The sequence below is a fragment of the Carassius carassius genome, chromosome 45 (assembly GCF_963082965.1).
Source record: "Carassius carassius chromosome 45, fCarCar2.1, whole genome shotgun sequence".
Classification (NCBI taxonomy): Eukaryota; Metazoa; Chordata; class Actinopteri; order Cypriniformes; family Cyprinidae; genus Carassius; species Carassius carassius.
Window position 1 is genome coordinate 26,575,894 of NC_081799.1, and position 12,959 is coordinate 26,588,852.

The window sequence follows — 12,959 nt, forward strand, 5'->3', positions numbered from 1 at the left end:
ACGCTTCCCTTTCACCTTTTCACTATCTCAGACAGAAATACACTGCTGATCTCTGATCTCGTGAAAGCAGCCTTCATTTCGTTTGCATAAACTCTAATAAATAATCCGAGGCAGAGTTTAGGATTCATGAATCCAAGAGAAACCCAATGAAGGAACGTGTGATCAGGAAGTCTAGAGCTAACAGAGAACCTGCTCATTACTTTAACTACAGTGTTTTAGAAGTTCTCATAATGATGAGAGAAAACATCCTGCGATCAGCATTCTCACAATCTCCTTTTGATGTTATTTCAACGTTTTAAGAAGTGTTTTTTTGTAACCTTTTAAAACATCATGACAAGAAGACTGGATGCTTTTAAAACGTCTGTTTGTGAACGTTGAGGAAACACTCGCTTTTATCAAAGTTGTGGGAACGGTCAACTATAACTAATCACTAAAATTGGAGATTTATGCATCATTTTTGTCATCATATCTGTCTGAGATATAACTATTTGTAAAATCTGGAATCTGAGGGAGCCAAAAAATCTAAATATTGAGAAAATCATCTTTAAAGTTGTTCAGATGAAGTTCTTAGCAATGCATATTACTAATCAAACATTACGTTTTGATATATTTATGGTAGGAGATTTACTAAATATCTTCATGAACATGATCTTTACTTAATATCCTAATGATTTTTGGCATAAAAGAGAAATGTATAATTGTGACTCATACGGTGTATTGTTGTGTATTTCTACAAATATACGACTGTGACACTGATGACTGCTTCTGTGCTGCAGGGAAATATATATATGTGTGTGTCTTTATATATACATAATAAATGTACACAGTGACACTCATAATGCCAATGTTTTGAGAACCTTATTAAAGAACAGATAACCTGTTTGTTCATCACTTTGAGAGAAGCGTTTCCTGTCATCTGCTTGTGATCTGGTTAGTGATGTGCGATGGTGATGCTCCTGGTTCAGTGTGACTGATTGTCTTTCTGTCTTCTCACCTCTGATCAGTGCATCAGGTCAAAGCATGACTCAGTCCTCCATTCAGCTGCACTTCTGCTCTTCTGCTTCCTCTTGCTGTCTCTTATTGCTCTCACTTCCACTTCTCAACACATTTAAAGCCTGTGTTCAGAACTCCATAATGTACAGTGACCCCAAAAACAAAACATCAAGGCTCTTTTCTCTTCACAAACGAGTCTCAGTGTGTTTGAATCTTTAGTGTATCTGGAATGACTCTCGGTCAGATGCTGGAGTGATTGTGGTGTTTGATTTGTTTGTAAATGATCAGAGATGAAGCTGTTGTACTTGAGCGGAAGTCAAGTATTGTGTCACGTTGTTTAACTGAGAGTGTTGCACAGGAGGACAGACAATGTTTCCCACATCCTCTCTCTCTCTCTCTCTCACACACACACACACACACACACACTCTCTTCTGCACAATATCAGTGTGTTGCAGCGCATGCGTGTGCTCAAAGCGTGTGTGATCAGTTTCTATATGTGTGAACAAGCTGCTATTTCATGACAATCAGCTTCACACCTCAGATGCTGAAAGATTAAACTGTACAGTTGTTCTCATAAAAGCAAATGTTTTTTTTTTTCTATCTCATTTGACTTGTAAAATGACATTTTTTGTGCCTTTCATCAGTACTTTTGTTGTTTTCCAAAGCATTCTTCAATGCATTCATTCATTATTTTATTTATTTATTTTTGCTTAGTTAACAGGGAAATGGTATATTTAAAAAGATTCTGTAACAATGTAGCACTGGGGGAAAAACATGTTATTAAAGCATGTGGTTCACTTACAAACATGTAAGCAAGCAGGTAGACAGCTTGTTATCCTTAAGATAATATATGTCCTCTCAATATAATTAAAACCCAGATGAACAGAGACCTCAACGCTTGGTACAGCATACACAGTGACGGAGCAATCAGTGGAGAGTGTTTGAGGGGCGTTTTGAGAAGAAAGATGTAAGAAAACAGTAATAACAAAAGCAATCATCAAACAGTGAAAAATGTAACCTTTTTAATTATAAATGTCCCAGTGCATGATGGGAAAAACAGGATCATAACTTTGATATTTCCTTGTTTGCAACAATTTCAATGACTTGATACAAACTTTAATTTCTACAAGCTTAAATTAAGTACTAACATAGAATTTAGGTTATTTCTTTAAATTCTTGCCTGAATTATTTAATGTTGAAATTACATTTAATTTTATGTAGTGTTTACTTCACTTGTTTCTGATTCCAAAAATAGCAGCTGTTTTGCTCTTTCACGTCACACTTTTTTTCTTTCTTTTTTTTTTTTTTTTTACAAAACATGACACATTGCATTTGTGTGGTGAAGAAGCCCCTTAATCAGCATGATTCCTGTCTGAATCTGAGCCAGATTACAACTATTACAAATCAGCAGAATTATCTGTTATCGGACTTAAAAAAAAAGTTTTTAAGTGTTTTAGGTATTATAAGACCAGTTTTAAGTGTTTTAAATGTTATCAGACAGCTTGAAGTCTTTTTAGTCAGCGTTATCGGATAGTTTTTACATGTTTTAAGTGTATTTTTAAGTTTGAAGTGTTTTTTAACATTATCAGACAGTTTTAAGCATTTTTAAGTGTTATCAGCCAATTTTAAGTGTTACTTTTAAGTGCTTTTTAAATGCTATAAGTTTGTTTTTTTAAGCATAATAAGATTGTTTTAAGTGTTTCTAAGTGAGTGTTTTTAATTGTTATCAGACAATTTTTAAGTGTTATAAGACCATTTTAAGTTTTAAATGTTATCTTAAATGTTATCAGACAATGTTATGAGTGTTTTAATAAGTGTTATCAGATAGCTTTTTACAAGTGTATTTGTAAGTATTATCATACAATTTTAAGTGTTTTTTTAAAGATTATCAGACAGTTTTGAATGTTTTTAAGTGTTTTTAGCCTTATCAAACTGTTTTAAGTGTTATCAGACAATTTAGGTTTTTTAAGTGTTTTAGGGGTTTTAAGTAGTATCAGCCCATTTTTAAATGTTTTTAAGTGTAATCAGACATTTATAAGTGTTATCAGACAGTTTTAAGTGTTATTTTAAGTGGTTTGTAAAAAATGTTTTCAAGTGTTTTCAGAGTTTTAGGTATTTAAGTTTTTTTAAGTGCCATCAGACCGTTTTAAGTGTTTTTAAGCATTATCAGACAGTTTAAGTGTTAAGTTTTTAATTTGTTTGTGTTAATAAGTGTTATAAGATATATTAAGTGTTATCAGACAGTTTTAAGTGTTTTAAATGTTATCAGAGAATTGTTTACTGTTTTTAAGCATTATCAGAAGTTTTTTAGGTGTTTTTAAGTGCTACCAGACATTTTATGTTTTAAATGTTTTAAGCGTTATCAGACAGTTTTTTATATTTTTAAAATGTTATCAGACCGTGTTTTAATTGTTATTTTTAAGCATTATTTTAAAGGCTGTTTTTAAGTGTTTTTAAGCTCTATCAGACCGTTCTTAAGTGTTTTAAGTGTTATCAGACAGTTTTAAGAGTTATCTGATGGTTTTTAAAAGTTAAGTGTTTTTAAGTATTATCTTGCTTTGCTTTTGTTCCCTCTTACTGGTATTTCCAGTAAATCTCCAGTAAATGCATCTTAATTTATGAAATCGTAAATATTCTTAAATACTGAGGAAGAGAATCACTGTTTGCCTTCTGTAACTAATGTGATCTGGTTGATTCTGTCATGTTGTTATGTACAGAGTGAAGCACAGCTGCAGGTTTGCAGACTGAAGTCTCTGTTCAGTGTCTGATCTTCATGTTGTGTTTGCAGTGAACAAAGCATCTGTCAGGCGCGGGCCACCGTCATGTTGTATGATGACGGCAGTAAGCGCTGGTTACCGGCTGGTTCTGGTGCTCAGTCCATCAGCAGGGTTCACATCTTCCAGAACCCCAGTAACAACAGCTTCAGGGTGGTGGGACGCAAACAACAGGCCGATCAGCAGGTAACTCTGACTTATACCATTAAAACCTGTGTTTAATGTGTGAGACGAGATTAGATAATTATCAGAAGTTTAGTGTGTATGTGTGTGTGTGAAGCCACAGCATGATGGAGGAGGAAGCGTGTGTCTGTGTGTCTGTGTGTGTGTGTGTGTGTGTAAAGGATGTTGTCATTGCTGTGAATGTACGTGCTGGGCATCATGGGAAAGTGGCGTGTTATATGCCACAGATCTCGGTGGTTTATCTCAGAGACGTTTCAGTCTCACAGCTTTTGAATTGTCTTTCGTTTCCTGTAAATCATGTCAGTGTGGCGCTTCACTGTCTTCTGCACAACACCACAAACACAGGACAATCAATAGATTCAGACCTCAGTGTCAGAGAGGAAAACATAATTATGAGTGGAGTCTACATCCACTCATAATTATAAATAAAAAAAACTTAAACATATTTAAGATGTACAAAAATGTATTTCAGAAAACAATATGTATGTTTTATTTACTTGTCCTAATGTTTATTTATTTTTATTTTTTATTACATTCATTCGTTTATTCTTTTCTGTCCCTCTGCGAATTAACATTATTTATTTATTTGTCTCTTTATTCATCTGAGGATATGTATTTATTTGTCTCTCCAAGAGAAACATAATATAATATGTATTTATCGATTTTCTTTATTTGTCTTTCTGAGAATATCCATTATTGATTGATTGATTGATTTACTATAATATTTTTATTTATCCATTCATTTGTTTGTCTCTCTGAGGTTATATCATTTTTATCTATTTATTCTTCAATTCATCTAGCCCTTTGAGATCACACACTGATAGTTTTATGGCCAGAGCCGCTGGTTCCCGTATGTGTGTGAGTGTGTGTGTGATGAAGATCTGATCCCGTCTGTCATCCGTGTGTCTCCTCAGGTGGTCATTAACTGTCCTCTGATCCGAGGGATCAAGTATAACCAGGCCACTCCTACGTTCCACCAGTGGCGGGACGCACGGCAGGTCTGGGGTCTGAACTTCGGCAGTAAAGAGGATGCGGCTCAGTTCGCCAGCGGCATGATGCACGCTCTGGACATGCTCAGCGGAGACGCCGGTGAGAGCTCTTTAGGAGGAAAAATGTGTTTTCAGGAGTAATATGTGCTATACAGTAGATCAGTGTAAGTGACATATCAACAAACCTTCAGAATACAGAGAGGAATAAAACTATGGAAGCTAAAGAATCTTTAAAGAATGGAAATTTACATACGCAAATAGATAAAATTCAGTAAAATAGAATAGTAAATGTGTATTTATTAGAATGTTTGTTTTCCTCTAGTGGAAGCAACCAGGAGACCAGTGCATGAAAACACACTGTAAAACATGTAAAAACAGCTATATGTTTAGAGTTTTTGGTTTGTGTTCACAGGTGCATGTCCTCTTCCTCCTCGACCGCCTCAGAACGGCCCGAGCGCTGAGGAGATAGAGCAGAAGAGGAGGTAATACCATCATCTTCATTTTCATCGTGACATTAAAATCTGCCCTGATTTACTTCATTCATTCTGCACAAATCAGTTTGCCTTCATTTGAACTTTGTGTTCATCTGTGAATCATGAAATATAACATGTATCACAGTTTCCACAAAAATATTGTGCAGCACGACTGTTTTCAACATTGATAATAATCAGAAATGTTTCTTGAGCATGTGTCTCTGTGGAATGTGTGTCTCAGACAGGAGCAGCAGGAGAGAGAGAGACTGGAGAGAGAGAGACAGGCGTCTGCTGCTCCGGCCCCGCCTCCTGGTCCTCCTCCCGCTCCTGGCCCCGCCTCTGCACCTCCTCCTCCCCCTGGACCTCCACCCGCTCCAGGACCCCCGCCTCCCCCCCCACCACCTCCTCCTTCAGGAGGAGGCCCGCCGGCCCCCCCACCCCCACCCTCAGGAGGAGGAGGAGGAGGAGGAGGAGGAGGAGGGTTAGGAGGAGGTGATGGAGGTCTGGCCGGGGCGCTCGCTGGAGCAAAACTACGCAAAGTGGCCAGGGTCAGTCACATGATCATCTGATGATTAATGAGATGCATGTCTGTCTGAGCTTTCCTATGTTTGTAGTGCTTGATTGACAGGTGAGTAGGCGGTCCTTCACTGTTGTCCATGATGAGTCACCGCTACAGATCTGATCACGTGACCAGCTAGCTGTTCAACCTGGGGCCTTAGGATGAATTGAAATGAGGCAAAACAAACATTAAAATAAGCTAAAACAACTCCAAATCTAAACAGCTGTTTTTGTCTTTGAAGAAGCAGGATTGATACGGTCTTTGAAAACCTGGATATATGTGACCCTGGTCAACAAAACCAGTCATATTTTTGAAATTGAAATTTATATATCATCATTTATATACCATCAAAGCTGAATCTGAGGGTGCAAAAAAAATCTAAATATTGAAAAAATAATCTTTGTTGTCCAAATGAAGTTTTTAGCAATGCATATTACTCATCAAAAATTAAGTTTTGATATATTTAAAAAAATTTCATGTAACATGATCTTTACTTAATATCCTAAAGATTTTTTGCATAAAAGAAAAATGTATAATTTTGACCCATACAATGTATTGTTGGCTATTGCTACAAATACAGGGCTCCAAACAAAAAAATCGAGTAAGGAGCCATTGGCTCCTATAAGAAAAAAACTTAGGTGCCAAATGATTTTTTTAGGTGCCACAGAATAAACATGTTTTATGCATTTTATTTAAATTATTTATTTTATATTTTAACTTTTTAATCATACGTGTTTATGTCTCATCTTTTCTTGACTTTATCAGCATTTTAATCCATCTTGTAGATGACCTGGGAATGAAGGTTCACTTAAAGTGGGAGCTAAATGTCTTTTCCAACTTGAAACATAGTCATGCGTTGTTTATTACACAAAATCTGTACCAATATCATGGACCAAAAGCATCACTTGGCCCCTGAGTATAGTTTGGGGTCCTCCTCAATGCATCCTGTAAATGTTCTCATACTCTCTTAAAAATAAAGGTGCTTCATGTTACCATAGAAGAACCTTTTTTCCCTGTCTAAATAGTTTCATAAAGAACCTTTAACATTTGAAGACAATAACAGATTATGAAAAGGTCAGAAAGAGATTGTTCTTCAAAGAGCCTTTGACTGAATGGTTCTTTGTGGAACCAAAATTTTTCTGTGAAGAACCTTTTAAGCTCCTTTATTTTTAAGAGTGCATGTCTTTCACACTTTCAGTCTGTTTTTCTTAATTAGTAAAATTTAATTTTATAGGAGGAGTTGAATCATGTAGACAACAGGTTAAGTAAAAATATTAAAATTCAATATAAAATTAAATATAGCAAAATGCTCCTCTTTATAGTTATTTTTCTAGCTGACTGATGAGCTTATGGACACCAAAAGGTTACTGAGGTTAATATTACGTTGCAATGTTTACAAGCTTTACACGTTTTCCGCAGTTTGAAAGTGTTGTACTGTAGAATCTCTTATAAAATAGCCTACCTTTTGATGTTAATTCATGTTCATTATGTACTCTAGTAGTAAAGAGCAAGGTATGATAGGTTCACGTGCTGCTTGAACTGAGGCACTACTCGCGATCGCGCCTGCCGCATTAGGGGCCGTTCACATGTCGCGTCTTTTGCGTGCTCAAGTTCGTTATTTCAGATGTAGGCGCGCGGCGCGGTATGCGTGCGCGCTCATAATGGAAGCGACGCGCTCGTTTTTTTACAGGCGCCCCCGAACCGCATCGAGTTAAAAACATCTCAACTTTTCAGAATCCCGCAAGCGCACCGCAGGTCATGTGACAAGAACCAACCAATCAGCTTCATCCTTTCCAGTACCAGAGTTGAAAGCTCAGCCAAGATGAAAGGAACAGCTGATCATAGCTGTATATGGATAGACATTTTTAAATAAATTTAGTAACAGAGCTACTGCAAGCGATTTTTTGTGCTGCAAATCCATTTATCCTTTGCTGAAATTTACGCGTCTTCATGGAGAGAGCAGGTCATGGTTGCTTAGCAACGGCAGACGCCTCAGGAGCACAAGAGCCCGAAGGCTTTTGGAAAAAAATCTGAAAGCGGCGCGCCTAGCGTTTTCCACGCGTTTTTAGGCGCGATATGTGAACGGCCCCTTAAACAGCAACAAAACCGTATTTATTGTTTGATTTTTTTTATGAATTTGGAATAATTTTAAAGCTGATTTATTTCATTTTATTTTTTATATTGATTTATTATTAAATTAAAAAGTAACAAGGCACAAAGCTTTTTTGCGATTAATGGACGGCAAGTGCACTTCAAATAATGAAGTTCATGCATTAACAGAACACAGCATGGACTAAGATCTTGTTAAGAAGAAGCCTTATGATTATAAACGAGAACTGTTAACGATATTGCCAATATCCACACAGATGACAGCTTTACCTGTTGTAGTTTGTTCAAGTTATGAACGAAATAGACGCTGTTTTTCTGCACTTTCTCTTCAAGTCTCCATCATTTCTGTCTCTCGCGCGTTTATCAGGTGTGTGTCAGCGCTGCTGAATATTCAGTTGTCAGTATCATCAGATATCATTCTGGATAATCGGCTATGGGTAACAGTATCGGTAGATATTTTGAATATTCAGTTGTCAGTATCATCAGATATCATTCTGGATAATCGGCTATGGGTAACAGTATCGGTAGATATTATTTTGAATATTCAGTTGTCAGTATTGGCGGATATAATTCTGGATAATCGGCTATGGGAAACAGTATTGGTAGATATTATTTTAAATATTCAGTTGTCAGTATTGGCAGATATCATTCTGGATAATCGGCTATCGGTAACGTTATCGGTAGATATTAGTTTGAATATTCAGCTGACAGTATTGGCAGATATAATTCTGGATAAGCGGCTATCGGTAACGTTATCGGTAGATATTATTTAGAATATTCAGTTGTCAGTATTGGCAGATATAATTCTGGATAATCGGCTGTAGGTAACGGTATCGGTAGATATTATTTTGAATATTCAGCTGACAGTATTGCCAGATATAATTCTGGATAAGCGGCTATCGGTAACGTTATCGGTAGATATTATTTTGTATATTCAGCTGACAGTATTGCCAGATATCATTCTGGATAATCGGCTATCGGTAACGTTATCGGTAGATATTAGTTTGAATATTCAGCTGACAGTATTGCCAGATATCATTCTGGATAATCGGCTATCGGTAACGGTATCGGTAGATATTATTTTGTATATTCAGCTGACAGTATTGCCAGATATCATTCTGGATAATCGGCTATCGGTAACGGTATGGGTAGATATTATTTTGTATATTCAGCTGACAGTATTGCCAGATATCATTCTGGATAATCGGCTATCGGTAACGTTATCGGTAGATATTATTTTGTATATTCAGCTGACAGTATTGCCAGATATCATTCTGGATAATCGGCTATCGGTAAAGTTATCGGTAGATATTAGTTTGAATATTCAGCTGACAGTATTGCCAGATCTAATTCTGGATAATCGGCTATCGGTAAAGTTATCGGTAGATATTAGTTTGAATATTCAGCTGACAGTATTGCCAGATCTAATTCTGGATAATCGGCTATCGGTAACAGTATCAGTAGATATTATTTTTGAAAATCCTGTATTGTCAAATATCATTCTGGATAATCAGATGAGAAATTATGTAGTGAAGTAATGGTGCATCTCTAATATATATATATATATATATATATATAGTATTTTTTATAACATTTTAGTAAAATATTTTGTGTAAAATATGGTGTCTAATATTTATTCTAACCAATGAATTTGTATGACTTTTCCTGACTGTGTGTGTGTGTGTGTGCAGGACAGTGACAGTGGAGCAGCAGCTCCTGCAGCTCCTGCCAGCTCAGGAGGAGGAGGAGGTGGAGGAGGAGGAGGAGGAGGTGGACTGATGGGAGAAATGAGTGCAATTCTCGCTCGACGGTCAGTTTAAAGCCACTTCAATCATATGGTGTTTGCTCTGCAGTAGAAATATATACATATATACATACATTTATATACACATATAGATAAATTTAGCCCGAAACTATTCGCTTAGACAGGAAGTAGCCATCTAAAAATCTCATCCAGTTGCTCATGTGCCGTGTAGAGTCAATCTGAAACTGATGCTGCCTCAGCAACAATATATATTGCTACAGTGTGTGTGTGTGTGTGTGTGTGTGTGTGTGTGCGTGTGAATACAGCAGCTCTTCATCTTCATCTGTGTGTGTAACAGGAAAAAAGCTTCTGACGCTCCAGTGGTCAAGAAGGAAGAAACAAGCAGCGTGAGTCGTGTGAGTGTGTGTGAGAGAGAGAGAGAGAGAGTTGCGGAGTGTGTGAGAGAGAGTTGTGTTTGTTTGTGTGTGTGTGAGTGATAGTTCATCTGATCTCTCTCTTTCTCTCTGTTCTCAGGCTGATTCTGTGAACAATGACTCCAGAGCTGCAGGTGAGATTAAATCACTTCATCATCTCACTGCACTTCCTGTTTACAGTGAAGATTGTGACCTCAAACTCTTCATGTTTCTCTTTTCAGACAAACCAGATGTGGTGAAGAAGCCCTGGGAGAAACCGTCGTCTGTGTCACGGTAAAAACAGGATCTCTGATGCTTCAATAAACCTCCTGTGTGATTCAGACGGGGGTGTTTGAGTCTTACCTTTATATTTTCAGTTTTCATTTTCATTTTAGTTATCTGGTTAGGTGCTTTTGTCATTTGTTTAATTTTTTTAAATTCTAAATAGGTTGACTTTATTTTTTCTTTCAGTTTTAATTTGATTTCAGCCATCAATTGTAGTACTTAAACCTTTTTTTTATTTAATTGTTAATCAAATATTTGTTTTATTTCAGCTTTCTTTCATTTAACAATGTTTTTAATAGTTTTAGTTTACAATAACACTGGTTACAGAATTTGTATTTGTTTTTAAAAAAATAGAATTTGTTTATGTTTTATAAAAATATTTCTTAACTCAGTTGGTTTCATTTCAGTGTTAATTTTAGTTTTATTCAATTTAGTATTTTTAGTTTGTAAACTTATTTCAGTTAAAATACTTACATTTTTAAATTTTTTTATTTTATTGCAATTCACATGTTAATTTTATTTAATCTAATGATTTTAGTATTTACATTTATTTAATTTAGTTTGCAAGTCAAAGATTTTAAAATATATATTTTAGTTTATTATTTTTTAATCTAGTATTTGTAATATTGTATTTAAGCTTTTAGTTAATTTTATTTGTATTTCAATTTTAGCTTTATTTAATTTTATTCAAATTTTAGTACATAAACTTATTTCAGGAGGTTGGCAATATTTTAAAATTTTTGTAAATTTTTTATTTTTCCCTCTAATATTTCAGCAGTTCGCAAACATGTTCTGGTAAATGATTTCTATAGTTTAATAGTTCTAGTTTTGGTTAACGATAGCTGGTTTTGAACAGGGTGAATTCAGCTTCTAAGAGTCAGGACAAGAGCCCGGTGTCTCCCGCGACTGCGGCTCCATTGAACAGGTACGTCTCGCTTCGCTTCACTGACTTCTGCTGTTGAGCGTCTGAAGATCGAGCTGAAGATCCGTGTGTTTGGCTTCTTCCTGCAGGACAAGACCCGGCAGCAGCATAGGAGACGCCACAGACATGGAGAAATTCAAACAGGTCAGCAACACCGTCACACACACACACACACACACTCCTGCTCTAAACACACACACACTTCCTGTAAAACACACAGTGTTGTGGGTAATGCATTACAAATAACACAAGATTTGTAAAGTTAGTAATTAGTAATTAGTAAAGTAACACATTACTTTTTTAATTTAGAAGGAAATATCAGAGTTACTTTTTCAGATCAGTAACAGCAGTTACTTTGTGTCCATGTGTTGAGTGACAGCTCTGGTGTTGCCATGGAGACAGAGATCAGGAGTCAGCTCAGTGTTGAGTGTGAACATGATCTCACTGTAGTTCTAGACTCAATATCAACATGTGTTTACTCAAAAACACATTCAGTGTTCCTCGAAATCAATAAAAACTGTCAAATACAAACTCAGAATATTATATAAACCTACAATAATTAAATATGTTAAATAAGACAAATATCACTTATGTATTTAATTCCATGTTATGAATCATTCTGACCTTCTATGATCCAGTTCAATCATACTAATAATCAAAATTGGTGTTTGATGTGTGTTATTGCTGATCTTTCTTCTCACGCATTATATTCTTCATGTGATTAGTTTGAGTGGCGCCCTCTACTGTACAGACCTGAATTTACATTTCCTTCAGCCTGAGCCACATTCACTTCACTTTTAGTGTGAAAGGGGTTTATATTTCAGATTTAAAGAGTAACTCAAATGTTATTTACCATTATGTAACAAAGCAACATAATTAGTTAGTTGTTTTTAGAGAGTACTGCATCATTGTAATGCATTACTTTTAAAAATAACCCTCTCTGACCGCAGGACATCCTGGAGGAGATGCGCAAGGAGCTGCAGAAGGTGAAGGACGAGATCATCAGCGGTCAGTCGGGTTCCTCTGCTCCTCGTCACAGAAATACAGTGATGTGATCACGCTCTGACACGCTGCGATTCTTGTGTTTCCTCCACAGCTCTGCTGGAAGAGATGCAGAAGATCAATGTGTAGCTGCGCATCAGGAAGATCTGCACAAACCTCTGCGCAGAACCACGAACACAAGACGCTTCCTTCTCATGCTTCAAGATGCAAGAAACTCACTCCTGCACCGACACCTTTGTCGTTTTACACCCGCTGCCTTTCACTTCTCTTTTTTTGTGAATATTAATGATGTCTTTTAATGTGTTTCTGATCCGCTGCTGTCTCTTGCATTTGTGTTTTAATCTCATCTGTTTACATGTATCTAGAGACGTGTGACTAGTTGTTTACGTCTGTAATGATCAGAAAGCGTGGGATTCTGTGTAATTGCAGGTTAATTATCATGCACTGTTATGTAAACCGTGTTTGACCGGCAGGGGTTTTCAAACCAGGTCTTGAAAATCTGAAAAAAAAAA

At 36.3% G+C, this 12,959-nt stretch overlaps 2 protein-coding genes across 3 annotated transcripts in view; one reads left to right on the plus strand and one right to left on the minus strand.

The window, feature by feature from the left end:
• The window catches only part of LOC132127811 (vasodilator-stimulated phosphoprotein-like), a 14,825-nt gene extending 1,880 nt beyond the window's left edge, over window positions 1-12,945 (plus strand). The window contains exons 2-13 of one of the 2 annotated variants that reach the window (XM_059539949.1): window positions 3,783-3,954; window positions 4,866-5,040; window positions 5,353-5,422; window positions 5,655-5,961; window positions 9,773-9,891; window positions 10,184-10,241; window positions 10,360-10,393; window positions 10,481-10,532; window positions 11,380-11,448; window positions 11,535-11,589; window positions 12,396-12,453; window positions 12,542-12,945. In XM_059539949.1, the coding sequence (XP_059395932.1) occupies window positions 3,783-3,954; window positions 4,866-5,040; window positions 5,353-5,422; window positions 5,655-5,961; window positions 9,773-9,891; window positions 10,184-10,241; window positions 10,360-10,393; window positions 10,481-10,532; window positions 11,380-11,448; window positions 11,535-11,589; window positions 12,396-12,453; window positions 12,542-12,576 (1,204 nt within the window). In that variant the 3' untranslated portion in view covers window positions 12,577-12,945. The remainder of the gene's footprint in view (window positions 1-3,782; window positions 3,955-4,865; window positions 5,041-5,352; window positions 5,423-5,654; window positions 5,962-9,772; window positions 9,892-10,183; window positions 10,242-10,359; window positions 10,394-10,480; window positions 10,533-11,379; window positions 11,449-11,534; window positions 11,590-12,395; window positions 12,454-12,541) is intronic. The other variant, XM_059539950.1, reaches the window with a different exon arrangement.
• The window catches only part of LOC132127808 (transforming growth factor beta activator LRRC32-like), a 76,676-nt gene continuing 64,244 nt past the window's right edge, over window positions 528-12,959 (minus strand). Inside the window, exon 4 of the transcript XR_009427602.1 lies at window positions 528-704. The gene's annotated coding sequence lies outside the window, so the exon portion shown is untranslated. The remainder of the gene's footprint in view (window positions 705-12,959) is intronic.